Below are 27,500 nucleotides of genomic sequence, written 5' to 3'. Positions count from 1 at the left end.
ATGCCCTATTTCACTATCGCCACCTCCATTCCAGAACTGCTTAACATTGTGTAGTACCCTCACACCTCAGTCTTTCACCCTACAGTGTCAGTTTCTCTGGGCTTGACCATACCTTAACCTTTTGGTCTCATTTAGACTTTTCTCTATCCATTCATTATTAATTTTTTTCTTTTAATATGCACATTTCCCATGGTACCCCTTCTCTCTCCCCCTTACCAGAGAGCCATCCTTTACAATAAAGAATTAAAAAGAGGGAAAAAAAATCAGTTCAGCAGTTTTAATCACTGTATTGAAGAAGTCTGATAATATTTAATGTTCCATAGTTATAATCGTCCACCTCTGAAGAAAAGAAAAAGGTGTCTTGGGGGCTAAGCTTGATAATTATAATTTAGCAGCATCAGGGTAAAATCTCACAGTAGCTGCCATCAAAGTCTTTCCTGGGTGGGATAGACAGAAGTGGTGATCAACACAGGAGTAAGGTTAGATTTTCAGTAAAAGTATTTCCGACTCTTTGACTTAAGAATTTTGGGCGCCCCCTTGTGGACGACCCAGGTCGGGGAAATCCCCGGTTTGGGTACTCAGTATGGGGAAGCGAAAGTGAAACCCCAGGCTCTGGGGCTGGGGACGGAGGCAGAAAGGAAAGGGATTAAAGGGACTGGAGACCCAGAGCAGATCCTGCAGACATCCCGGGACTCTGCTCAGCACCCGGACCGTGAGGCGAGCTCCGCTCCAGGTGTAGCCCAGGAGTCCTGGCTGCCAACAGGTAAGTCATAGCTGGGGAACCCCAGTGGAGTTAGGAACAGGGAAAGTGGGAAGGAGGATCATATATGGAGGGTTTAAGAGATGTCCCCCTCCTTTTCATCATCACCCAATGTTAGGGGAATTCTCTGTCCCTCCCTCCCGAGAAGCAGCACCAATCCCTGAGCCCTGGAGAAGCTGAAAGAGCACTGGCGATGGAGGGCTCACACCTGAGATCTGTCTCTGTCTTGTACTCTCCTTGTGACCCTGGGCAAGCCCCTTCATTTCTCTGAGCCTCAGTTTCCTCATCTGTAGGAACCCTGGGATTGGACTAGATTGGTCCCTATGGCCCCTAACCCTAATTCATACGAGCCCATCAATCGAGCTATGACTGGGAACCTGCTGAGGAGCTTGGGGTTAAGCTAGGGGTCCCTCTGGTAGGGAGGGAAGTGATCTTGGATAAGGGATAAATGGTAGACTTGACTGAAGGTACTGCTCCTTAGAATAATATCTCTCATTGTTATATTATAATTACATAATATTGTCTTATTAATAGTATAATAATATTTCTCATTCTTTCACAGGCCCCAACATGCAGCTCTCTGCCCTGAGACCCTCGGCTCCCCTCCTCCTGACTGACCTGATCTTGCTTTGGTTGTTGCAGGGGCTGCTGGGAGCTCTATTCCCTCCAGGGCTCTTTGTCCTCTGGCTGGAGGGGGCCTTTCGAATGGGTGTCCTATGGGGGGTGCTAAGTTTATTGGAGGGATTTGGGAAGGTGGGGGAACTACTGCCTACCTTGTGCCTGAGCACACCCCTGTTCCTGTCCCTGAGGACCCTGATTCCAAGGGCCTTGAGTGCCCCACCTGTGCTCCTAGCTTCAGCCCCATGGGCCTGGCTGCTGGTGGCTTATGGAGCAGTGGGACTGGGCTGGGCTGTGTGGAAGGTGCTGATCCCCTCAGAAGCCCCTCCCTCAGCACAGGAGAAGGAGCAGGTCCAGGAGAACAAAGCCATGATGTGGAGGCTGCTGAGGCTGTCCTGGCCTGACTTCCCCTTCCTTGGTGCTGCTTTCTTCTTCTTGGCTCTTGCAGTCATAGGTAAATGGACAAAGTGGGAACGTGTGGGGGAGAACATGAATTTAAATGAACATGGAAAACAGTCCTTGATGTTGCTCCCTGTTCATCTGCTCATGCCCTACTCCAGGTGAGATGTTCATCCCCCACTACACTGGTCGTGTGATTGACATTCTGGGCCAGGACTTTGACCCTGATGCCTTTGTCACCGCCATCTTTTACATGTGCCTCTTCTCCTTTGGAAGGTCAGTGACTTGGTAGGCGTGGGAAGAGGTGGTGAAATCATAACTATCTCTTTTAGGGCCCTGCCACTTATTGTTTGTGTGACCTTGAGACAATTACTTTATATTTCTGGCCCTTAGTTTTCTCATCACTACAATGAAGGGGGTTGGACCAGATCCTAACAATTCCAAATCCTATAATCCTGAGGGGATTTGTCATCACCCAAACTCTTTGTAATATCCATTGTCCAGTGGCTCCCAGATGCAGAATCTGTGCTCCTGAAAGGCAGGGAAAACATCGCTCACACAAGACTTGGATCTGAGAATACTACCTTTTTTTTAGATGCTCCTATTCTGAGGTAGGACCCCCCCTCCAGGGAGCCCTCATTCTAATGAGGGAATACATTTTCCATCTTTTGGAAGTTCTTTTTCTGTTGATGCATACGAAATAACCTGCAGTCCCTGAACTACGACTGATGAGGGAGAGAGGGGTTGTACATTTGACAAACGGTTCAACAACATGTGAATATATTCATTCAAGTTTTTACTCACTGAAAAGTATTTATTTAGTGTCAGACAGGGGGAACTTAATTTTGTCCTAGTAGTCTCCTGCCTTTTCTGCCAGGAGAAGAGAGGTATGATGCATTATCTGCTTTCAAGGACCTTCTTGACTTTTTTAGATATGAAGTTTTATTTCCTTTCAGTGACCTTTTCACATACATCGTGATAGTCATTGTATATAGTGTTCTTTTGGTTCTGTTTATTTCATCTTGTATCAGTATATAAAAACATTTCCCATGTTTCTTAGAATTCCTTCTATTTCTTACTGCCCAATCATGTTCCACTAGATTCATGTAACTTTATTTTTCTATCACTGGGTCCTCATTGTACTTCCAGTTCTTTGTTGCTGTCAAAAGTGCTGATATGAATATTTTGGTGTATTTTGCACCATCATTTGTTCTTCCTTTGTCTAGGATATAAGCCCAATTGTAGGATCACTGAATTAGAAGATTTGGATAGTGTATTCACTTTACTTGCATAATTCATAACTCTTGGAGCACTTCATAGCCTCACCTATAGGATGTTAGTGGGCCTGCCTTCCCACAGGCTCTCCAATATTTGGCCATTCTCATTTTTTGTCATTTTGGCCAGTTGTATTCCACCATCTCCATTTCCAAACATAGAAGGCCTTCCCAAGTCAAAAGAAGCTCGTGCTTGTTTACATTGTCCCTTCTAGTTATTGTCTTTCCAGCACTAATCTTCTAGGTAGACCTATGTCCACTGCCTCCATTTCCTTATCTTCCTTAATTCTTTGTCTTCTGTCTGTTTTCCCATTACGCTACTGAAACACTGTTCTCAAAGGTCATCAGTGACTTATTTCCAAATCCAAACCCATTTTAAAGTTTAATGCTTTACTCTCTGTAGTATTTGACATGATTGATCCCCCTCCTCCCTTAACTTCTGTGTCGCTGGTATTCGGTTTACATTTCTGACTATACTTTTTTCCTTTTTTACGGGCATGATCTCCAGACCTTTTAATATGGGAATTCCCTAAAGCTCAACTTTCATCTTTCAGATATCCAATTTTTCTTTTTTTATACTTTCTAGTCTGATTTTTATCATGGTTTCACACTTACCTCCATTCTGATGATTCCCAAAGCTATGTCTCAGGTCCTGATGCCTCACCTAAGTCTCAGGCCTACCTCTTAAAATGCCTCCTAGACATCTCCATTGGATGTCTCTATGTCTCTTTGACTCAATATATCCCAAATCAATCTCTTCAAAAATACCTTTTTTATGTGTTTCATTAAATATATTTTTAATTGCATTTAAGAAATTTTAAGTTCTGAATTCTCTCCCTCTCTTCCAAACCTTCCCCTCCATAAAAAGTCAAACAATTTAATATCAATTATATATATATGTGGTCAAGAAATGTATTTTCATATAAGCCATTTTGTAAAGAAAAACACAAACAAAATACAACAAAAATAAAGAAAATTAAAAAAAAATATACTCCAGTCTGCATTCAGAGTTTACCAGCTTTCTCTCTGGAGGTGGATAGCATCTTTCATCACGGATCCTTTGGAATTTTCTTGGATCATTGTCATTATCAGAGAAGCGAGGTCTGTCACAGTTGATCATCTTTACAATATCGTTATTGCTATGAACAATGTTCTCCTGGTTCTGCTCTCTTCACTTTGCATTAGTTCACATAAATCTTCCCAGGTTTTTCTGAAACTATTTTGCTCATAATTTCTTATAGCACAATCACATACCACAACTTGTTCAGTCATTTCCCCAATTATTGAGCATCCATCCCCTTGATTTCTAATTTTTTGGTAGGACAACAAAAGAACTGCTATAAATATTTTTTGTACAAGTAGGTTTCCCCCCTTTTCTTTGATCTCTTTGAGAAACAGACCTAGTAGTAGTATTTCTGGGTCAGATATAGCACAATTTTATGGCTCTTTTTGTACAGTTGTAAGTTGTTTTCAGGACGTCTGAACTAGTTCATAACTCCACCAACAATCCTTAGTGTCCCAATTTTTCTACATCCTCTCCAGTATTTTTCATTTTCTTTTACTCTAATGTTAGCCAATGTAATAGGGATGAGGTGGTGCCTCAGAGTTGTTTTAATTTGTGATTCCCTAGTAAGTGATTTAAAGCATTTTTCCCATGTGACTATTCACATTATTGATAGTTTGATTTCTTCTTCCATAAAATATCTTTTCATATCCTTTGACTATAAGGAATGCCTTATCTTTTTATAAATTTATAAATTCGGCTCAGCTTCTTATCTATTTGAGAAATGAGATCATTATCAGAGAAACTTGCTATAATTTTTTTCTTTGTTTTCTGTTTTCCCTCTATTTTTAGCTACATTAGTTTTGTTTGTGCAAAAGCCTTTTAACTTCATGTAATCAAAATTATCTATTTTACTTCCCATAATCTTCTCTATCTCTTGTTTATTCATAAATTGTTCTCCTATCCATAGATCTGACAGGTATAAATTTCCATGCACCCCTAACTTACTTATGATATCACCCTTTAGGTCTAAATCTTTTATCTGTGTTGACCTTATCTTTGTGTATGGTGTGAGATGTTGATCTATGCCTAGTTTTCACCAAACTGATATTTCCATTTTTCCCAACAATTTTTGTCAAATGGTGAGTTCTTATTGCCAAAGCTTGGCTCTTTGGTTTATCAAACACAGATACTATGGAGTATCATGTACCTAACCTATTCTACTGATCCATCATTCTATTTCTTAGTCAGTAGTAGATTGTTTTGATGATTACTGTTTTGTAATATAGTTTGAAATCTGGAACTGCTAGGCTATCTTCCTTAACATTTTTTTCCCATTGATTTCCTTGATATTCTTGATTTTTGGTTCTTCCAGATGATATTTGTCACTATCTTTTCTAGCTCTAAAAAATATTTTTTTGCTAGTCTGATGGCTATTGCACTGAATAAGTAAATTAATTTAGGTAGAATTGTCATTTTATTATATTGGTTTGACCAATGGGCAACTAATACTTTCCCAGTTATTTAGATTTGTTTTTATGTGAAAAATGTTTTGTAATTGTGTCCATGTAATCCCAGGGTTTGTCTTGACAGGTAGATGCATGAGTATTTTATATTGCCTGCACTTATTTTAAATAGAATTTACTTTTCTGTCTCTTCCTGTTAGGTTTTGTTGGCAATATATGGAAATACTGATGATTTATATACTGCAACTTTACTGAAGTTTTCCGTTGTTTCAGCTAGTTTTTAGTTGATTCTCTAGGACTGATTCTCTAAGTATACCACCATATCATCCACACACAGTGATAGCATTGTTTCCTTATAGCTTATTTTTATTCCTTCAATTTCTTTTCTTCTCTTATTGCTAAAACTAGCATTTCTAGTACAACATTGAATAATAGTAGTGGTAATGGACATCCTTGCTTCACCTCGAATCTTATTAGGAAAGCTTGCTCTTGGTTTTAGTTAAGTACTGCTTATTATTCTAAGAAAAGTTCCTTTGGTTCCTATGCCTTTTAGTGTTTATAATGGAAGTAGGTGTCATATTTTGTTCAAGAGTTTTTTTTTTGCATATATGTGTAGCTGGATGGTATAGTGGATAAAGCACTGAGCTTGGAATCAGGAAGACTCATCTTCAGGAGTCCAAATACAGCTTCAGACACTTCTTAGCTATGTGACTCTGGGCAAGTCACTTAACCCTGTTTGCCTCAGTTTTCTCATTTGTAAAATGAATTGGAAGAGGAAATGGCAAACCATTTCAGTATATTTTCCAAGAAAACTCCAAATGGGGTCATTAAGAATTAGACATGATTGAAGTGATTGAACAACAAAATTGACAAAATCATATGATTTTTGTTGTTTTTATTATTATATGATCAATTATGCTGATAATTTTCCCAATATTGATCCAGCCTTGTATTCCTGGTATAAATCCTACCTGGTCATAATGTATGATCTTTGTATTATATTGCTGTAATCTCCTTGCTAGTATTTTATTTAAAATTTTTGCATTGATATTCATTAAGGAAATGGGTCTATGGTTTTCATAGAGTCTCTTGGTTTAGGTATTAAGGTCGTATTTGTGTTATAGAAGGAATTTGGTGGGACTATTTCTTTACCTATTTTTTTCAAATAGCTTATATAGTTTTGAGATTAATTGTTCCTTAAGTATTTGGTAGAATTCACTTCTAAATCCATTTGGTCCTTGGGATTTTTCTTAGGGAGGTCTTTGATTACTACTTCAATTACTTGTTTGATTACTTTTTCTAAGATAGGATTATTTAAGCATTTTATTTTTCTCTTCTGCTAATCTAGGCAGTTTATGTATTTTTGCAAATATTTATCCATTTCACTTCGATTATCAGTCTCAGTACAATAAAACTGGGCAAAATAATTCTTAATAATTGCTTTGATTTCATCTTCGTTGATGATGAATTTACTCTTCCTTTCATTTTTTGATACTATTAATTTGGTTTTCTTTTTCCAGAAACAAATCAGATTAACCAATGGTTTACCTATTTGATTGGCTCTTTCATGAATCCATCTCATAGTTTTATTTATTATTTTAATAGTTTTTTTTAACTTTCAGTTTTGTTCATCTCTTCTTTGATTTTCAGGATTTCCATTTTGGTGTTTAACTGTGGATGTTAATTTATTATATTTCTAGTTTTCTTAGTTGTATGCTCATCAATCTGCTCTTTCTCTCTTTTATTGATGTATACACTTGGATATATGCATTTTTCTCTAAATACAGCTTTGGTTGCATCTTGCAAGTTTTGGAATGTTGTCTCATTGTTGATTATTTCTCCAATTTATTTTTTGACCTACTCATTCTTAGGATTAGATTATTTAGTTTTCAATTAAGTTTTAACCTGTGCTTCCATGACCCTTTATTAAATGTAATTTTTGTAATCTTTTAGCAAGGTGTAGTTTACCTGCTTACACTTTTAAATTAGGTCTGTTTTTGTTTTTGCTTTGTCTGAGATCATGATTTCTACTCTTGCTTTTTTTGCTGCTGCTGAAGCATAATAGATTCTGCTTTGGCCCCATGTTTTAACTTTTTGTTTATATCTCTCTAGTTTAAATATGTTTTTTGTAAACAAAATATTGTCAGATTCTGGTATCTAATTCATTTTACTATCCACTTTCATTTCATGGGTGAGTTCATCCCATTCACATTCACAGTTATGATTATTAACTATGCATTCCACCCCCATCCTGTTTTCTCCTGTTTATCCTTCTCTTTCTCTCATTTTATTCTGTTTCCCTTCTAAAATCTGTTTTATTTCTGACCATTACCTTCTTTTATGTGTCCTCACTTTTATCACACCCCCTCCATTCCCTTCCTCTTTTACTTCCCCATTGGGTAAGACAGATTTCTATTACCTATTATGCACACATACACACATGTATTTTCACCCCTCTTTGAACTAATTTAGTTGTAAGTTTCAAGTGTTGGCACCCCTCCCCCATGTTCTCTTCACTGTGAAAGATTTTCCTTGCATATTATTTTTATGTGACATAATTTCCCTCATTCTTTCTCTCCTTTCCTTTTTCCCCCAGAGCATTCCTCTTTCTTACACCTTCATTTTTTTTAGAGATCATCTCCACATTGTCTACTCACTCCAGCACTTTCTTTCTATGGAGATTCCTTATATCTTCCATAATAATGATAAAGTTCTTAGAAGTTACAGGTATCATTGTTTAGAAGGCAAACAGTTTAACTTTATTGAATTCCTTACGATTTTTCTCACATGTTTACCTTGGTATGTTACTCTTGAGTCTTGCATTTGAAAGTTAAATTTTCTATTGAATTCTGGTCTTTTCATCAGGAATACTTGAAAGTCCTCTATTTCATTAAACTTTATTTTATTCCCTTGAAGGATTATACAATCACAGCTCTTTTACTTTCCAGGATATAATTTTCCAAGTCCTAAGCTCTAATGTGATAGGCTACTAAATCTTGTGTGATCCTGACTGTAGCTCTGTGGTACTTTAATGATTTCTTTCTGGCTGCTTTAAATATTTTTTCTTTGACCTGGGAGCTCTGGAATTTGGCTATAATATTTCTAGGACTTTTTCATTTTGGGATCTCTTTCAGGTGGTGATTGGTATATTCTTTCAATTTCCATTTTACCTTTAGGATTAATGCAGTTTTCCTTGGCAATATCTTGAAATATGATGTCTAGGCTCTTTCTTTAATCATAATTCAATTATTTTTCCTCAATCTATTTTCTGGGTCAATTGTTTTTCCAATGAGGTATTTAATATTTTCTTTCATTTTCCCCATTCTTTTCACTTTGTTTTGTTGTTTCCTTATTATTATTTCTTTATTCTATTCACTGAATATCAAAACCTCAGGTCATTTTTGACTTCTCTGATTATATTCTGATTCTTTCCATTTCTATCATTATAATTTCTGGTTTCCATTCCTAATTTTTATCCTCACTGCCACGACTCTAGCCTAGGTTTCTATCACTTCATGTCTGAATTGCATTGTTTCCTACCTAGTGTCACTGTCTCCAAGAACTCCCTTAATTCATCTTAAACACTTAGATTCATTTTCCTAGAACTAATTTTTTTAAATCATATCCTTTTCTTCCTAAAAAACTTTCATCCTTTGCCAACAGGGCTACATCAGCTGACAGTGTGGTCCCATTTTACCTATTTTTATCTCCCACTTCTTCCCACTGCAAACTCTCTGCTGCAACCAGGCCAGTTTCCGCAACATCCCTTAAATATGCTTTGTTCTCACCTCTGTGCCTTTCAATGAATTGACTAATTAATTATCTAAGTATGTATTAAGAAGGGCTTACTATGTGAGAAGCACTGTGCCAAGCAATGGGGATACAGACAGAAGAGGAAGAGTCTTTTCACTCAAAGAATTCACATTCTAATAGGAGCAACAACAGGTATAGAAGGTTTCAGCTGCAAATCAGATGGAAAACCCTTAGAGTACAGCTATAGAGCTGATAGGAATGTTTCTTCTTTAGTGTCATTTCCACTGAAAATCATCGGTTTCTGCTATTGAATCATTTAACAATGCCAAGGACTTTGGGGGCAAGGATGCTTGCTCTTTAGTACTTATTAGATGTGGCTATAGGACCTGCAGGAACAGTTGCCAGGCTGCCTCTCCACATCTTGCACTGAACTAGAATATTCGTTTCTTCAAGGATATCACCATCAGGTTCTGAGTGGAAATGGCGGCAAAGTGGTGGTGTTTTGACTTGCTAGTATATGCTGCCATCGTTTTCTCTCTCTCTCTCTCTCTCTGTCTCTGTCTCTTGCTGGTTTGGCAAGGTTAGCCTGGGCTGTGAGTGGTGGTTGTTGTTTCTGGCCCTTTCTCTTTAGGAGTGGTCTCTCCAATTGATGGCCATGCTAACTGGCCTAGAAGCAGGACTAGTGGTCAGGGGTCTGATGCCAATTCTACGACTTCTATACTCATCTGATGGCACTTGGTCAGCCATCACTGCCAGTTATGAGGAAGAGGAACCTTATCTCCATGCTGATTTCTCACTTCATAAATGGTTTCAGGAAAATCGGTCTGATAGTTGATTCTTAAAACTCTTCCCAAGGCCCTTAGGTTCTTTGTTCGTGCTATTTTTTTCTCCCTGCCTTAGATGCCCTCCCACCTTCTCTCAGACTATCTAAATCCTAGCCACCTCAAGATGAAGTTGTTTCCTATAAAATAGTTCCTTACTACCCTAACTACCTTCTTCTCTTAATTCCTTCATCACTTCTTATCTATTCCATGAATTTTTGTACCACTTTGTATATGATTTGTACTGTATTACAACTATTTTCCAAGTTCATAAATAAATTGATAAGTCCTTGAAGGCAGGAATAACTTCTCCGTGGCGGTATTCATGACTGCCTTTCAGAAGAGAGAGGAAAGTCCCTATTTGGTGTCGATATAATTTCTGGGGAATTGTTCATGAAAGTGTGTAGCTCTTGGTGTATGAAGATTTTCATATTGGTTTGAGGCTGACCCACGAGCCCGAAAATATTTTAATGCTTTTATGTGACCATTCCTGCTCATAAGAGAGAGGAAAGCCCAAACTCTGCAAAGTAGGCCCTGGGTAGGGTTTCAATCTCTCAGGCAGGATTGAGATGAAAGAATGGTACTTGGAGATGCATGTCCTCTGAGTTCTATCAACCAGACTAGCTTTGTGATGGGACTTGAATTGAATTGAATTAGTTCATAAAACAGAACTCATCCCATTCTGTGTTTCCTTCCTTCCTTCCTTCCTTCCTTCCTTCCTTCCTTCCTTCCTTCCTTCCTTCCTTCCTTCCTTCCTTCCATTTAGTTTTGTTTTGTTTTCTTTTAGCATTTCAGTAAAGGTTGAGAGTCAACTAGGTGGTACGGTGAACAGAATAACAAGCCTGGAGTTAGGAAGATCTGAGTTCAAATGCCTCATATACTTTCTAGCTTTGTGGACTTGGGCAAGTCACTTAGCTTTTGTTTGCCTCAGTTTTCTCAAATGTAAAATGGAGATAATAAGAACATCTACCTCTAGGGATGTACTGAGGATCAAATGAGAGAATATTTGTTAAAGTACTTAACATAGTTCCTGGCACAAAGTAAGCAATATGTAAACACTAGCTTTTACTGTCATTATTTCCTGTGAAAATCTTTCGTGTCTTTGCTGAACTAATAGGAAAAGGGGTTTGTTTTCCTTGTGTGGATAGAGAAGAATCCTTAGGGACATTCTGGCAGTGAATCAAGCAACTCTGGAACTCAGAGAGTGCCAGGAAATTTTGGGCACAGAATGAGAATCTAGGTGAGATAATCAAATAAACTGGGGGGAAGAGGCAGAGTGCCCATTCCCCTTCTGATGATGCCATCTCATCATACCATGCCCTTCTCTTCTCCTATAACCCCAATAGCCTACAGTGGAGAGCTGAACACAAAACAGGTCCTCTGAATGTCTGTGGAATTGAATTCTACTGCCCTCCCTATTCCACTTAGGTTTGTTCTGTCATATCTCCCTTCTATTCCCATCTATCCATTCTGCCACCTCTTCTTTCTGGTGCCATTTCCCCCTCTCTTTCCCTCTCCTGGGTCCGTTTATGTCTCTCTCTCACCTGTATCTCCCTTTCTCCCCTGCCTTTCTTCTCTCTTCCTCATTCATTCTTCCCATGACTCCACAGGCTCACTCTTTCTCACCTGTATTCCTCCTCATGATTTTGTCTTACTCATTCCCCAGCTCATTGTCTGCTGGCTGCAGAGGAGGCATCTTCACTTTCGTCCTTTCCCGAATCAACCTACGTATTCGACGGATGCTCTTTTCCTCTCTGCTACACCAGGACCTCACCTTCTTCCAGGAGACCAAGACAGGTGGGGTTCAGAGTCTGGATCTTTGGTTTCTCTGGGCTTTCCAACCCCTCAGGGTCCCTTTCATGCCCTAACCCCCTCTCCTTCCATAGTTGAATGTACATTTATCTGGGTCCCTGTCAGAGTGAGTTGTAGTGACCCCACCTCTCTCCCTGAAGTAGAGGGGAGGAGGCAGGGACACAGAGGAAGTTCTTTGAGTTTTGATGACTCTGAAGGTGAGCTTCACCAGCTGTGGTCACCTGTCCCATTCTGGAGTTTAGCTTCATTCTTTCTTCTCCAGGGGAGTTAAACTCACGCCTATCTTCAGACACCAACTTGATGAGTCGCTGGCTTCCTTTAAATGCCAATGTATTCCTTCGGAGTCTGGTAAAGGTCATAGGCCTGTGTGGCTTTATGTTCAGTCTCTCACCTCGACTCACCCTCCTGTCCCTGCTCGAAGTGCCCCTCTCAATGGCTAGTGAAAAGGTCTACAATGTCCGACATCAGGTATGTGTGGGCAAGAGCACAGCTTATGGGAGAAGCATAGACTGGGGTTGGTGGGATGGTCTACAGGAGGAGCCTTGGAAGACAGAATAGAGATGAAAGTTGGGAAAGGAGAGAGCTGTGACTGAGGTGGGGAAGGTGGCTTCAGTATGGGAGATAGAATGCTAGGCTGTGTGGAGGGGGCCTCCTTTGCCTCACTCATCTTTCCTCTGATACCTTCTCTCCAGGCAGTGCTGCGACAGATCCAGGATGCAGTGGCAGAGGCTGGACAGGTGGTTCGGGAGGCAGTGGGAAGCCTGAAAACTGTGAGGAGTTTTGGAGCAGAGGAGGATGAGGCCCAGCGCTATGAGGAAGTCTTGGAGCGCAAGCGGCAGCTAGAGTGGCGCAGGGACTGGGAGCGAGCAGTGTATTTGCTCTTCAGGAGGGTGAGCCAGGCAGGACAGCTTAGTGGGACATGGCCAAGGGGGTTCAAGGACAGTAAGTACATCCCTAGGTGATGCCGCTCTCAGCCTCTGATCTCTGATGTGTGACCCTCCTTCCATTTCTAACCCCTTAGTCTCTGCTTGTAGTAAGAGGAACAGGGATAAGAGTTGGAGAGGGTGTCCCTGATGAGGTGACCAGTCCCATCCTCAGCCCATTTTCCTCTTTTATCCCTTAGAGTCTTCAGCTGGCGATGCAAGTGTTGATGCTGAATTGTGGGCTAAAGCAGATATTGGCTGGGGAGCTCACCAGGGGAGGCCTTGTCTCATTCCTACTCTATCAGGGGGACCTAGGGAGTTACATTCAGGTAAAGCAACTGATTTTTGCTCTGTCTTTATTTCAGTTTCAGGCTTTGCACGGGGTGGGATGCCAAGTTTTGAAAGAATGGTTTTCCATATACCTGATTCTGTGTGGGGAAACAGTGGTAGCTCTGTCATTGAAGAATTAGGTCTCAGTGGCTCTAGGGTATGACTGTGCATCATCATATTTCTCTAGACTGTGGTGTACATCTGTGGGGACATGATGAGCAATGTGGGTGCTGCAGAGAAAGTTTTCCGATACCTGGACCGTGAGCCACGGAGGCCTCCTCCTGGGACACTGGCCCCTCCTTCCCTTCATGGTCTTGTGGAATTCCAAGATGTCTCCTTTGCCTACCCTACCCAGCCAACCAAGCCTGTCCTCCAGGTGCCTGAGATTGGGAAGAAACCCAGTATCCAGTTTAGTGGCCCTCTACTTTCTTGAAAGAGGTGGTGGGGCTGACCCTGGTCTTTAATCCTGATTTTCCTGAGTCGCAAGATGGTGATTACCTCAAGGTGAGGCAGATCTTTATCCATTTCTCTCATTGACTATTGCCTCCTTTCTGCTTCCCCTCCAGGGAGTGACATTCACTCTGCACCCTGGGAAGGTGACAGCCCTAGTGGGGCCCAATGGGGCTGGGAAGAGCTCAGTGGCTGCATTGCTACAGAATCTGTATCAGCCCACAGGGGGCCAGCTGCTGCTGGATGGGAAGCCCTTGGTTGAGTACCAGCACCAATACTTGCACTCACAGGTGACCAGGGATAAGGAGGAGAGGAAGATGAAGTTGAGAAAGGAAACACTGGGAGAAGTAGGGTGGGCAGGTCTGGGGAAGAGAGAAAAAGATTTCTTCTCCTAAAAACCTGTGGAGTAGGGGAGGGTCCCTTGGGCCCCTGCCCTGGGCTAACTCACCAAATGTCCCCTTTCCACATAGGTGTCTGTGGTTGGGCAGGAGCCTGTGCTGTTTTCAGGGTCTGTGAGAGACAACATTGCCTATGGACTGGAGAGCTGTGAGGATGATAAGGTGAAGGCAGCTGCTCAGGCAGCTCGTGCTGATGGATTCATTGCCAATATGGAGCATGGACTGGACACAGGTACCTTCACCAGTCTTCAAGACTATGATAATGAGTTTCTAGATAAAAGGGAACTGGACCATTCCCTAATGAGAACATTAGAGTGCCAGTGGGTATACTAATTCTAAAACTGCCATTGTTCCTTATCTTTCCTTCTACCCTGAGTCTTATTTATATAAAAGTGCTTTGGGCCTACTAACCCAGGCTTTTTGTACAGGGAACATGTGATTTGTGTGAAATGTGATGCCACCTCTCCCTGGATGGCACCACTGGGCATGTATCCCTATGATTCTTTTAATCTGATCTAGGGGGAAATGGTGGAGTGTAAGGTTGGAGACAAAAGAGTGTTTTCTCTACATGGGATCATCATAAGACCCCATCTCTGAGGATGGGTATATTCTATGTTTCTTCAGCTGTGGGGGAAAAGGGAAGCCAGTTGTCTGCAGGACAGAAGCAGTGTGTGGCCATCGCTCGGGCCCTGGTGCGGAATCCCCGTGTCCTCATCCTGGATGAGGCCACTAGTGCCCTGGACATGGAATGTGAACAGGAGGTAAGGGCAGGTCCTGAGGAAGGGTCAGAACACTCACAGTAAGTGAGGCCAAGGCCTGAATCACATGTGGCAGTGGTGTTAGGGATAGGCAGAACTGACAGGCGCTATGGGGGAAAGGGGGGATGGGAGAAAGTAAACCTGGGACAGGTATGCCCAGGATTTATGATGATTATGATCCCTGAGAATGAGGTGGATAGTAGGGAAATTGTGTGTGTATCTCTTCTCAGTATTCTTCATTATACTTGATAGAGCATGAGTAGTTATTGGATACTGGCAGCAGCGTTGGGTGAGCCTCCATGGTTTTGTCCTTTTTTTCTTTCAGATCCTGCCATATCCACTGCTATGCCACATTCCCTTACTCTTAGATGCAGTATGCAGTGCTAGGCATGGAGGCTTTAGTGTTTGTTTCTCTAATGTCTGATCTTCTCACCCTCAGCTTCAGGAGATGATGCTGCAGGGGGGTCGGGCAGTGCTGGTGATCGCACACCGCCTGCAGACAGTACAGGCTGCTGACCATATCCTGGTGCTGGAGCAAGGGCAGGTGGTGGAGCAGGGTACCCATACTCAGCTCATGGCCCAGAAAGGCCTCTATCATCGCCTGGTACAGCGACAACTTGAAGACTGAATCCCTGGAGGAAGCGAGGAACCTTTTTTTTACAGGGTTGGGTTTGGGTTTGGGTCAGGGTCTCTAGGATCCAGGGCAATCCTTGCTCTGAGTGCCCCTAGCTTGAACTGCTGTGTAATAGCCACTATACTTGTGGAAATGATGGGGCCTTGGACAAGAGGTACCCCCAGGGATATCCCTTTCAAGAGACTATGTTGCTTGCTTGGTTCTGTTCAGAGTCTTGCATACGTGTGTGTGGGTATGTCAATCAATAAATCATTTTTCTTGGACGAACATAATAGTGAGACTAACTTGAGACTAGGCTCTGCACACTTCTGGAGAGAAGGTCTGAACTGGTCTTGCTCAACATTCTTACTGTATTAAGTGTTGTTAGGTTCTCAGGGACTGTTAGTGGTCTCAAAGTGGTCTGATAGAGGGCATAAACTGATTGTTGCCAACCGCTCTTAGATATTCAACTTTGTGACGTGGCTTTGAATCTGAGCCATTTAGACAACATTCAGCTTGAGAAATAAAAGCTCAAGAGCCTCTTGGGAAATAATGAAGAAAGTTGGGAAGAAGTGAGCCTAGTGGCAACAGATCTCAAATTATACTTCAAATTTGTAATCATCAAAAGAAATTTTATACTGGTTCCATCAGAGGAACAGATTAGGTATAGAACATATAGAAGCTATGAACAATATAGTGTTTGATAAACCTAAAGACCCTAGCTACTGGAGGGAGAACTAATTTTCCAACATAGATTGGTAAGTGGTGTGGCAGAAATGAGGTCTAGACCAATATCTCACACCACATAACAAGATAAGCTCCGGATGAGTTCATGGCTTAGGCATAAAGGGTGGCATCATAGACAATGAAAGGAGCAAGGAACAAATTACCTTCCCGACCTATGGAAAGGGGAAGAGTTCCTGACTAAACAAAACATAGTGAGGAGAGCAGAAGGTTAAACAATTTTCACTACATAAAATTAAGAAGTTTTTGCACATAAAAAATCTATGCACCTAAAAATAGAAAGGGAAGGAGGTAACTTGGGAAAATTGTCATTATCAAATTTATAAAGTTAAGAGCCATCCCCACCCAATAAATTATCAGAATATGGGAATGAGTAATTTTTAAAGGAAGAAATTCAAACTATCAGTAGCCATGTGAACAACATTCTTAATTATTATTAATTAGAGAAACTAAAATTGAAGCAACTCTGTTGTTCCACTGCTCCTCCATACAACTGGCAAAGCTGACAGAAAAGGAAAGTGACAAATGTTATTGGGACTGCAGCAAAGTAGGCACATGAATGTACTGGTGATACCCCTCTGAAAAGCCATTTGGAACTATGATGAAAAAAAATCATTAAATTGTGCATATCCCTTGAGCCATTCCTAGCCTCACACCCTAAAGAATTCCAAGAAAGAGAAATAGGTCTTATATGTACAAAAACATTTGTAACAGCTTTTTTGTAGTAGCAAGAACTTGAAATAGAAGAGAAGCCCATCAGGGAATGGTTGAAAAAATTGTGACATATTACTGTAATGGAATACTCTGTCCTCTATAATTACAATGTATTAATTGCAATATAATTACAAAGTATTAAAATGCACTTATGATAGATAAGAAAACAGGCTCCATGAGATGAACTGCTTTGCTAGTCACACAGCAAGGTGGCAGAACGGGAACCGGTGCCCAGATTTCCTGAATCCCAGTCCAGAAATCTTGCTTTTACAACAGGCTGTCTCTCTTGGGCAGTTATTTTGCTTTGGTCCTTTTCAAACTGCCAGCAAAACAAAGAGGCAGAGCTGACATCCAGGAGTGGGGAAAGGAGGCGTTTCTAATTTAATGATGTTTATTTGATCTGTTACAGTTTTATACCCATGCATACGCCTCACCCAATGAGACTACCCGATGCTGAAACGTCATTGGTTACTGACCTGTCTTAGGGAAGGTTCCTATTCTAGGAAAAAGAAACTCATGCTTTCCTTTAAACCCAGGGACTTCCCAGTCCTGGCCAGTCCTGTGATCTGAGTCCAACCTTAGATCCCAGGGGCCTTGGAATTTTCTTGGCCCCGAGCTAGAGGAGGCAGGGATAGGAGGGAAACTGCAGATAAGCGGTGCTTAACCTTTTTTTTGTGTTTTTGTAGTTGTGTCAGTCTGATGACGGCTAGGGAGCCCTTCTGAGAATAATGCTTTTAAATGCCCAAATAAAATACAGAGAATTGCAAAGAAATCCAATTATATATGAGGGTGTGATTTCCCACCTTACCCCCATTCAAGTCCAAGGACTCCCTGAAATCCATCCATGAACCCCTGGAGAGCGGGAGAGTGTCTTGGACATCAAGTTAAGAACCTTTGCTGTAGAGTGACAGATAAGCACCTGCGAACCCCAACTGGTTCCTGTTATCAGCGTCCCTCATTGAGGCGTAAGCCATTTATCTCCAAGTATCATCTCTAGTCCAACCTTACGAGATTGAGCCCCATCTACAACGAAAGTGGTCTGTGAAAAGGTTCTTGGGCCCTCTGAGGAATGGAGCTAGACTTGGAAGCCAAGGGAGGGGGTTGTGGTTTCGTAGTCTTCCAGGCAGAAGTGAACTCGTGCCTAAGGATATATATGTGTATATGTGTATGTGTATGTGTATGTGTATGTGTATGTGTATGTGTATGTGTATGTGTATGTGTATGTGTGGTGGTGATGGTGGTGGTGGAACGGCAGGAGGGGGACAAAGCCTCTTTATTAAGGCAGGAAAGGTTCAGTGGTAATGTTTCCTTATCCACTCCTCTTCCCACCCTCCCGTCTTTCTTTCTCACACTTCTCCTGGACTCTCGATCTTAGTGTCTTCAAGGACAAAACGTATAAATCAAACATCTTGTCAAAAATACGGGGTAACTGCGGGCTGTGAAGTAGAGATTTCCCCCGAGATTTCCTTCATCTTTCTAGAAAGCACCTCCTTCCCCTGCCGTTCCCCTCTCTCCTCCTCAGCTTTCTGTTTCTCTTTATTTTCCTATCCTGCTTCACCCACAGAATCACAACCTGTTAGATCTTGTTTTACAGGTGAGGGAACTGAGGCTCCGAGAAAGGAAATAACCTGCCCGAGGTCACACAGCAATGATCTAACGGGTCTGCTGCCTCCTGATGCACTGTGCTTTCCTCTCTAATTGTCTTCGCCCCTTTGCTGCCTTTTCCTGTTAGAAGAGGGAGGTTTTTCAGTTAGGTGACAGAGGGAGGGAAGTGGGGAGAAGGAGGTGAATGCCTTTTAGCTAATGACTTTATCGAACTTTCAGTCCCTAGAGAAAGCAAGAGTTTGAATTTTTGATCTTGTCTTACACCAGGGTAAAGAGAGGGCTAAGCTGATGGGGAAACCCCACGCTGAATTTTGCCAAGTTTAAAGGCTAAGGAGCAGACAATTGTTTGAATTTGGTGTCCTCTGCTGGTCAAAGAAAATCTGTTTCGTCCTGTTCCTTTGTTCAAACAAAGGTCCTGTCTTTGAAAGGGGATCATTGGGCCTCTGCTTCTAGGGACAGAAGGGAAAGTACCAGGAATGGGACCAAACAATGTTTCACTTCTTTTCCTTTATGCCTTAATTTTTCTCGTGCAGAAATTTTTCAGTCTTATGCAATCAAAATGATCTATTTTGTCTTTTTGTAATTGTTTCTCTCCTTTGTTTGGTTAAGATTTCATCCCCTATCCTGGTCTTTGAAACAAATTCTCTCTCTCTCTCTCTCTCTCTCTCTCTCTCTCTCTCTCTCTCTCTCTCTCTCTCTCTGTCTCTCTCTCTTCAACTAAAAACTGAAAACAGATATGATGTTTAGTACTGAGGTCAGTTCATTTTGAACTTATTGTGGAATATGGTATAAACTGGTGATCTAAGACATTTCTGTTAGACTGTTGTCTACTTATCCCAGTCACCAGTGCAAAAGTCAGGAGGACCTGAATTCAAATATCACCTCAGACACTTGACACTCACTAGCTGTGTGACCTTGGGCATGTCACAACCCCAATTGCCTCATCCTGGGTCATCTCCAGTCATCCTGATGAATATCTGGTCACTGGATTCAGATGACTCTGGAGGAGAGGTGAGGCTGGTGACCTGCACAGCCCTCCCTCACTCAAAACAAAGTCAAGTGCAAGTCATGTCATTATTTCTCTGATGACATGGTCTTCTTTGGCAACAAAGGACGAACACATCAAATATGGTGTTCATTCCTAGATAATGTATGTTTTTAGGTTGATCAAACGCTGAAATATAGAGCCCTTTCCCTGAGGGAGTTTACCTTCTAGTTGGAAAACCAGCATGTATCATCAATGACATGTTATCAAATCTGTGGATAGCACGTAGCTGGAGGGAGGAGAATAATTAATACTGTGGCATACAGGGTTTAGAATTTAAAACTGTTGTGACTGACTAAAACACGTGGCTTCTGAAAATTAATCTTACATGTCTACAAGATGGGGAGCCCAAGCTGGATAATGTTTCATCTGGAAGTCTTAGTGAACCGACTTCCAGCTTAACGTGAGACAGTTGTGTGCTAGGACAGCCAGAAAAGCCAATGCAAACTTGGACTGTGCTCACAAGAACAAGACATTTGGGAAGTGGGGAGGGATGGTTCTTCTGTCCTCTACTCTGGTCAGACCACATCTGTCTTACTACATCTAACTCTAGACACCACATTTAGGAAGGACATGTGAATTGGAGATTATCGAGCCAAGGGTGACCAGCATGGGGGAAGGGCATTGAGTTCATGCCATGTGAGGTCTGGTTTGAAGGGCTATTTTGTGGTCCTTCCCCATTGCTCTCCATACAGCATTCAGTGGTCAACCCCATGATTGCTCTCCACCCAAGATTAAGTGATTAGAAGAGAGCTCTTGGACTAATGCTGGGATAGACTCTTGAAACAAGTTTCAAAATAATGATTTTGTTATGATGTTCCTGATTGCCAGGTTCTTCCTCTCAGGACAAAGTTCCATAAATAGATACCGAGGGAGGAAAAGGGAACAAGCATTTATATAGCACTTAATATTTGCCAGGCTCTGTGCAAAGTGCTCTTAAAAATAAAAAAAATGCAAATTTTTTCCTGTTTGATCTTCACAACAAATCTGCTGGGTAGGTGTGATTATTGTCCCCATTTTACAATTGAAGTAACTGAGACAGAGGGAGGTTAAGTGACTTGTGAAGGCCCAGGTCTTTGTGGCTTCATGACTAGTTCTTTATCTACTGCACCACCAGCTGCCTAGGAAGGTCTCTCCAATCCAAAAGTTTCATGGATCTCACATCCAAGATTTATTCAGTGAGGTCAAGCCCTTTTTAGGTACTTTCTTATTTTATCACCTGCCTGGAATTACCCAGGCCTTGAGCTACCTCTATGAACTGGAAAATATCTTTCCAAGGAGAGTTTGGGGAAATAAAGAGTAGAATTTTGGGAAGTACTCTGCTTTTTTGTTTTTTAGAAAACAGATATACATATGTAGAATATGTTTTTTAAAAATTATTTATTTTTAGTATTCTTTTTGTAAAGTTTTGAGTTTCAAATTCTCTCCCTTACTCATGAGAAGACAGGAGATGAATCATACAAGACATATTTCCATAGTGGTCATATTGCAAAAACCAAAAACAAATAAAAAACTGAACTCAAGCAAGGCAAATAAAATAAATGAAAAAATTATACATCAATCTGTGCTTAAAGTTAATCACTTCTCTTTCTGAAGGTGGATAGCATTTTTTCATCATGAGTCCTTTGGAATTGACTTGGATCATTGTTGATTAGAGTTGCTAAGTCTTTCACAGTTGTCATCTTTACAGTTGTTACTGTGCATAATAATCTGGTTCTACTCATTTCCTTTTGCATATATGTCTTCTGTTCATATAGATCTTCTCATGTTTTTTTTTCCTGAAACCACTCCCTTGTGATTTCTTTCAGCATAATATTACGCCATCACAATTACATGCCATAATATGTTCAGCCATTCCCCTTTTGATGATTCCCCTCAATTTCCAATTCTTTGCCACCATAAATAAAATATGCTTGTACATGTAAGTCTTTTTCATTTTCCTTTGATCTTTTTGGGGTACAGACCTAATAGTAGGATTGCTGAATTCTGTGTGCAGTTTTGTAGCCCTTTGAAATAGCTACTAATTGGTCTCTAGAATGGTTGCACCAGTTCACCATTCCATCAACAGTTCATTTGTATACCTGTTTTCTCTCATCCTCCCTAGCATTTGTCGTTTCTGATAAGAGTGAGATGGTACCTCAGAGTTGTTTTAATTTGTCTCTCTCTAATCATTAGTGATTTAGAACATTTTTTTATATGAGTATAGATAGCTTTAATTTTTTCATGTGAAAACTGCCTGTTCATATTTTTGACCATTTATCAATTGGAAAATGACTCTTACTTTTTTTTTTTAAATTTCACTGAATTCCCTATATATTTTTCCCATGTGATTGAATAAGGAGAACTTTGTCAGAGTAACTTGCTATAATTTTTTTTATATTACTTGATTCTCTAGCTTTTAATAAGATGGAGTTTCCATGCTTATCCCTTTTAATTGGGTCTCTTTTTGGTTTTGCTTCATCCGAGATCATAATTACTACTCCTGCCTTTTTTGTCTGTTTTGCTTATGAACACTGCCTTCTTTTATCCCTTTTGTCACTCCCATACCCTTTCTCACCAAATTGAGTATGTATACATAGTGTTTCTTCTTTGAACCAATTTAAATGTGAATGAGTTTCAAGCATTGTCCATCCTCCCCTCCCCTCTCTTTCCCCTCTCCCCTGCCCATCTTCTCTTCTGCTGTTAAAGCTCGTCTTTGGAAATCTCTTTCATGTGAGAAAAATTTTTCATTATTCTACTTCCTTTTCCACCCTTCTCCCAGTACATCCCTCTTTTTCTCCTCTTTATTTATTTTAGATCATTGCAGCATATCCATGACCTCTGTCTTTGTAGATTCTTTCTAACTGTCCAAATAATAATAAAGTTCTTGGGAGTTATTATCATCTTTCCGTAGAGGAATGTAAGCAGTATAACTTTATTAAGTCCTTTATGATTTCTCTTTCATGTTTACCTTTTTATGCTTCTCTTGAGTCTTGTCTTTGAATGTCAAATTTTCTTAGATAACTTGGTGTCCATCCTGTGTCTCTGATTGAAGATGAAGGAGAATCTTTGTCCAGTTCTCATAGCAGAAGGAGGCAGTACCTCAGAAAGACTTGTAAAGATATAAAGATTTAGTATGAATCTAATATTGGGACATTTAGGTGTAGGGACAAGTTCTGGCCAGAGATCACCAAGGGGATCATGGGATGGGTCTAATTTTAGTAGACAATCAGACCCTGATCTAGGTTCCAAGTAAGGACACCATCATTTCTTAGCACCATGTTCATTTTACTAGAAATGATCCTGAAACATAATAAGTACATGTTACTGTGCTGAAAATGGCAGGAAATGTATAGAGTGCTGGACTTGGAGTTAGAAAGACCTGAGTTTGAATCCTGCCTCAGACACTAATTAGCTATGTGACCCTGGGTAAGTCATTTTATCATTCTCAGTTGTAAAACGGGGAAAAGAATAGTACCTCCCTTCTAGGTTGTAGTGAGGATAAAATGAGACAATATAAACCGAACTCTTTGCAAACCCTGGAGAGTTATCTAAATGCCCCAAACTCTTGTTATCATTGCCACCATGGCCCTGATATTCCTGGTGAGACTTCTGCTCATCATCACTGTTTTTCACCTTGAGATGCCCCTGACCCTGACCCTTCTATGGTCCAGCCCCACCACGTGGACAAGATCATCAAGAGCTCAGAAGCTGTTCCTCTGTGGGGGAATGTCATGCAAAGCATGGGACTTTGGGTTTTTAGTACTTCAGGGGATCATTTTTGTAGGGTGTGTGTGCATATGTATATGTGTGATATATGTCTGTGAGTGAATGTATATATGTGTATTGAGGCCACGTGTGAATGTATGTGCATTATTGTCTGACTATATGTGTGTATGTTTGCATATGTGTATGTGTATGTACATTTGTGTGTATGTGAGGGAATTGAGGGAATTAGGACAACAAATGGTTAATTGTGAGAAGGGAGTGAATCACACTGACTCCATCTTGTGACTTAGTTCTGGAGGTAGCTCGGTTCCCTTTCTATTCAATTGTGTATCTGGTTAAATTCTATCCTGTGAGAAAAATGGATTCACTTGCGGGAACTAGGAGAAAGCCTATCATATTGTTTGAACCTAGCCCTGCATAGCTGGGAAATTACTATTACTGAGCAAATTTCCTTTTATTAAGTGTTCTATGATCTACACATGCCTTATTTCATTACAATCTTGATCTGAACCAGTGACCCAGAGCACACTGGGAGAGACATGGTTCTGTTTAGATCCAGGGAGCAGAACTAGGAGCAGGATATAGAAGGTGAAGAGACCAACTGAGGTTTGTCATCAGGAACATTTCCTTGTCTTTCTCCAAATCAAAAGGATCCCTCAGGAAATGACAGATTTCTCCCATTTGTGGTCTTCTGACAAAGGCTAGATGATCTCCTGCCCACAATAAAGAGAGGTCTTTCTCAGGTATGGACCAGACTAAATGGTCACCATTGCCCCTTCTAACACTGAAACGCTGTGATTCTTCCCCTTCTTATCTCTGTGTAACCTTGAGCAAGGTTTTCCCCCTCTCTGGGACTGAGGTTCCTCCTTTGCAAAATGAAGAGATTTTATGAGATGATGTCTAAGCTCCCAGGGCATCAGCCCATAGGAAAACTGGACCAGGCCAGGCTATGGCTCTATGTTTCCAATGGCTCATTTCCTGGGGGACAGGAAGGGAGGAGTCATCAAGGGGCCTTTCCCTGCCTACCCTCTGTCTGTCTGTTCAGCTATTTCCAGCCATCAACCATGACCATGGGCTTCTTACCTCTCCTGTTACTGAGCCTCTGTAAGTCCATCCATACCTCCTCCTACTTCCTACTGCCCCCTCAACTCCTCACCAGTGAATAAAGGAAGGAGGAACTAGGATAGCTGGGTCTCCAATAAGAGGGTTGGAAGGATGGACATCTGGGTGTCTGAGGGAGCATGGGCTGAGGTCCCAGATACCTACGACCATTAGAGGGTCTCAGGTTGTGAGACAGACACTTAGATCATTTGCGGGTGGGGCCTGACAGATGCCTGACTCAACAAGGCAAATTGGAAGCTAATCTCCACTTGCTGTCATTGTAGGGCCTATGGGTCACATGACTGGTACACCACCTGGTGAGTAACTGCATTTATCCTTCCCTCCTTTTCTCTCTCTTCCCTTCCTTCCCTTGAATCTTTTCTGTCTTAAGTCTCTAAAACCTTTTAGGAACCAGGTATTCAGCTTGCGCCTGGATCCTGACCCCCATTTCTTGTCCTTATACCCATTGGAATCTATCCCTATTCCTTCCCCTACATTTAGTCCCTAAAAATCATAGACAAAACAAAGAGGGGATGCAGAGATCATTGATTCCAACTCACCCACTTTGTAAATGGGGAAATTGAGGTGTAAAACATCACCTTACTCCAAACCCAGGCTCTCTCCATCCTAAGGGACTGGGAATCTCTGATGGCATTCATGCAAATTCTTCTTTTTCCTAGGAGAGATCTCTTACCTCAAACCCACCCTCACTGCTAGACCAGGGCCTGTATTGGCCCCAGGGGGGAACATGACTTTGTGGTGCCAAGTGTCAGTTCCAGCCACGAGATTCATCTTGTACAAGGTGGGAGAGGCTCATCCAATCCAGATTCAGGAATCCTCAGAGAAGGGAGCTGAGTTCTTCTTTGAAAGGGTGACCCCTTCTCATGGGGGCAGTTACAGCTGCTGCTACCAGACCCATGCCTCTTATCATACGTGGTCTCAGCCAAGTGATTCCCTGGAGGTGTGGGTGACAGGTGAGGCAGGGGAATGGGAAGGGAGATTCAGGGACCTAGTAAGAGTACAAAGGTGAGTGGAGGGAGAGGAAGTGATAGAACATGAAAGGACTCATAAATGATCACATCTCTATTTTGCCATAAAGAAATCGAGCTTTTGCCTCTGTCAGACCACATGTGGAGGATTGTGGCTAGTCTGAGGGGGGCCATATTGTAGGAGGAGTGGAGGGAAGAACTCTGACCTGCCTGGGGATGAGGAGACCCACATTTCAATCCCAGCATGGACGTGGGCAAGCTGAGATATGTCCTGAAGCAGGTGACCAGACTAGGTGATAGGACTGCAAACCAAGCCCTAAGAGAAGTATTGAAGGTAGGGGAGAACTTTAGGATATAGAAGAGATCTATGGAGACTGCGGTGGTGGAGAGTGACAATCACTGATGTTTCTAAGCATTTTAAAGAGGTAATATGGGAAAGAAGGGATTTCACTTATAGAGGGGCTTCTGTCACTGCTTAAAATGTGAGAACTTCAGAGTTGGAAGGGCCCTTAGAGATGGAGCCCAGCTCCGTCATCTGTTTAAATGGGTAAGTCAAGGCTCAGCGAAACAGCAAGAGAATTAAAGTATCAGTCTAAGACAGAGACATACATGGAATAGTGGAGTCAGAAGTGTTCAAGCTGAAAGGGTGCTTTCAAGATCTAACCCTTTGTTTTATAAATGAAGAAAGTGGGTCCCAAGAGAAGGAAAGACTCTTGCCTAGCAGGTCAGGGACAGAGCTGGGACTGAAGATTTGGTTTCCTGATTTCTAGGTCAGGGATTTTTTCTCATACCCCACACTGGGACATTACATAGAAGGGAAAGAAAATGAAACTGGGGGTGCTGGGTGCAGAGCTGGAGCATCATAGGAACAGAGGGGCAAGAGTATAGGGGGACCTGAGATTTCTTCTTTTCCTTCTACAGACATATTACCCAAGCCCTGGCTCATTGCACTGTCAGGTCCTGTGGTGGTAGCAGGCACCAATGTGAGTCTGCGCTGCCAGGGCCCACTAGGGGGAATGAGCTTTGCTCTTTATCGTGTGGGTTTCCTAGGGCCCCTACAGTACCTCAGCTCTGTCCAGCCCTGGGCTGACTTTCCCCTTCAGGACTTCATGGCCCCTGGCACCTATAGCTGCTACTACCATACACCTTTTGCTCCATACATCCTGTCTGAGAGGAGTGACCCTTTGATCATCAGCTGGTCAGGTGAGGGGACCCAGGAACTTGGATGTTATCACTCTAACCCCCTCATGAAGCCAAATATCGTGTCCCATAGATTTCTCAGGGACCCTACCAACTAATACCCTAGCCTCAGAACTCTTTTGGTATTTTGGCATCTTAACATCTATCAGGTCTTACCCCTCTCCTCCTCCTGTAGCCAGGTATCCTAACCCATAATTTTTTGGGGAACCTGTCACTCTTTTGAACTCACAATACTTTTTGAATATCCAGGTAGTCTATCTTCACTTTAAAAAAAATTAAACAGAGGGAGGAATTCACCTTTCTCCTTATTTCAGCCTATGCCCCCTCAAGGATTCAGCTAGCTAGTTTCTCAGCTTCCCCAATACTAATTAAGTTAAACTCATTGATCTGAGTAGTCCTGTTTGTCCCTCCAGATTCCACTCCCCAGGATTACACTACAGGAAACCTCATTCGAATAGGCCTGGCTGGACTGGTGCTCCTCACCCTGGGGACATTGTTGTTTCTGGACTGGCACCAATGGAGGGGCTGCCAAGACAGAAGCTGGAGCCCCACTGCCTGAGCAACAGATGGTGTTAAAATAAAGACAGTGGGTCATGAGATTTGTGGTCTTTGTCAGCAAAGGATGCAATATGGGAAGGCACGACCTGGAGTCATGGAAGGTTCCTTGGAGAGGGATGAGGAAGTGTAGGAACTTATTCTGCCTTTGTTCTTGCCAAAGCTTGTCTCATTTAAAGTACTCTTACATCATTCTCCTAAGAAAGAAACCTTTCTGTGAAGGGTTAAGCTTGAGTCATGGGGTAGAAGCGGGAGGGACATGCCAGGTGAGAAGCACTGTGCATGAGCATGGACGTGGAGGCAGTGAGCATCTTGGAATGCAGAGGAGATTAGGAGAAAACCTATGGATTTCAATTTTTAAGTGTAATAGAAATCGTCAAACTGTCAGAGTTTGTTTTAGAAATACAAACGAAATTAGGTTGTATATACATGTTTATTTCTCTCAGAGTAGGTGGACATGC

The 27,500-nt window shown here is 41.7% G+C and overlaps 2 protein-coding genes across 2 annotated transcripts; both read left to right on the top strand.

Annotated features, from left to right (window-relative positions):
* Positions 1 to 582: 582 nt before the first annotated feature.
* TAP2 (transporter 2, ATP binding cassette subfamily B member) lies at positions 583 to 15,671 on the top strand. The gene is made up of 12 exons (XM_072641684.1): positions 583 to 763; positions 1,323 to 1,832; positions 1,939 to 2,053; positions 11,761 to 11,891; positions 12,169 to 12,374; positions 12,599 to 12,796; positions 13,030 to 13,158; positions 13,347 to 13,535; positions 13,726 to 13,899; positions 14,080 to 14,239; positions 14,632 to 14,768; positions 15,205 to 15,671. The coding sequence occupies exons 2-12, from the start codon at positions 1,331 to 1,333 to the stop codon at positions 15,391 to 15,393; spliced, it is 2,130 nt and encodes a 709-aa protein (XP_072497785.1). The 5' UTR covers positions 583 to 763; positions 1,323 to 1,330; the 3' UTR covers positions 15,394 to 15,671.
* An 8,419-nt stretch (positions 15,672 to 24,090) lies between these two features.
* OSCAR (osteoclast associated Ig-like receptor) lies at positions 24,091 to 27,081 on the top strand. Its single transcript, XM_072638416.1, has 5 exons — positions 24,091 to 24,298; positions 24,580 to 24,612; positions 24,976 to 25,269; positions 26,206 to 26,487; positions 26,898 to 27,081. The coding sequence occupies exons 1-5, from the start codon at positions 24,091 to 24,093 to the stop codon at positions 27,041 to 27,043; spliced, it is 963 nt and encodes a 320-aa protein (XP_072494517.1). The 3' UTR covers positions 27,044 to 27,081.
* Positions 27,082 to 27,500: the final 419 nt, after the last annotated feature.

This window comes from Notamacropus eugenii, chromosome 2 (genome assembly GCF_028372415.1).
Source record: "Notamacropus eugenii isolate mMacEug1 chromosome 2, mMacEug1.pri_v2, whole genome shotgun sequence".
Classification (NCBI taxonomy): Eukaryota; Metazoa; Chordata; class Mammalia; order Diprotodontia; family Macropodidae; genus Notamacropus; species Notamacropus eugenii.
The sequence above is the reverse complement of the archived record's forward strand: the minus strand, read 5'-3'. Positions and strand labels throughout refer to the sequence as shown.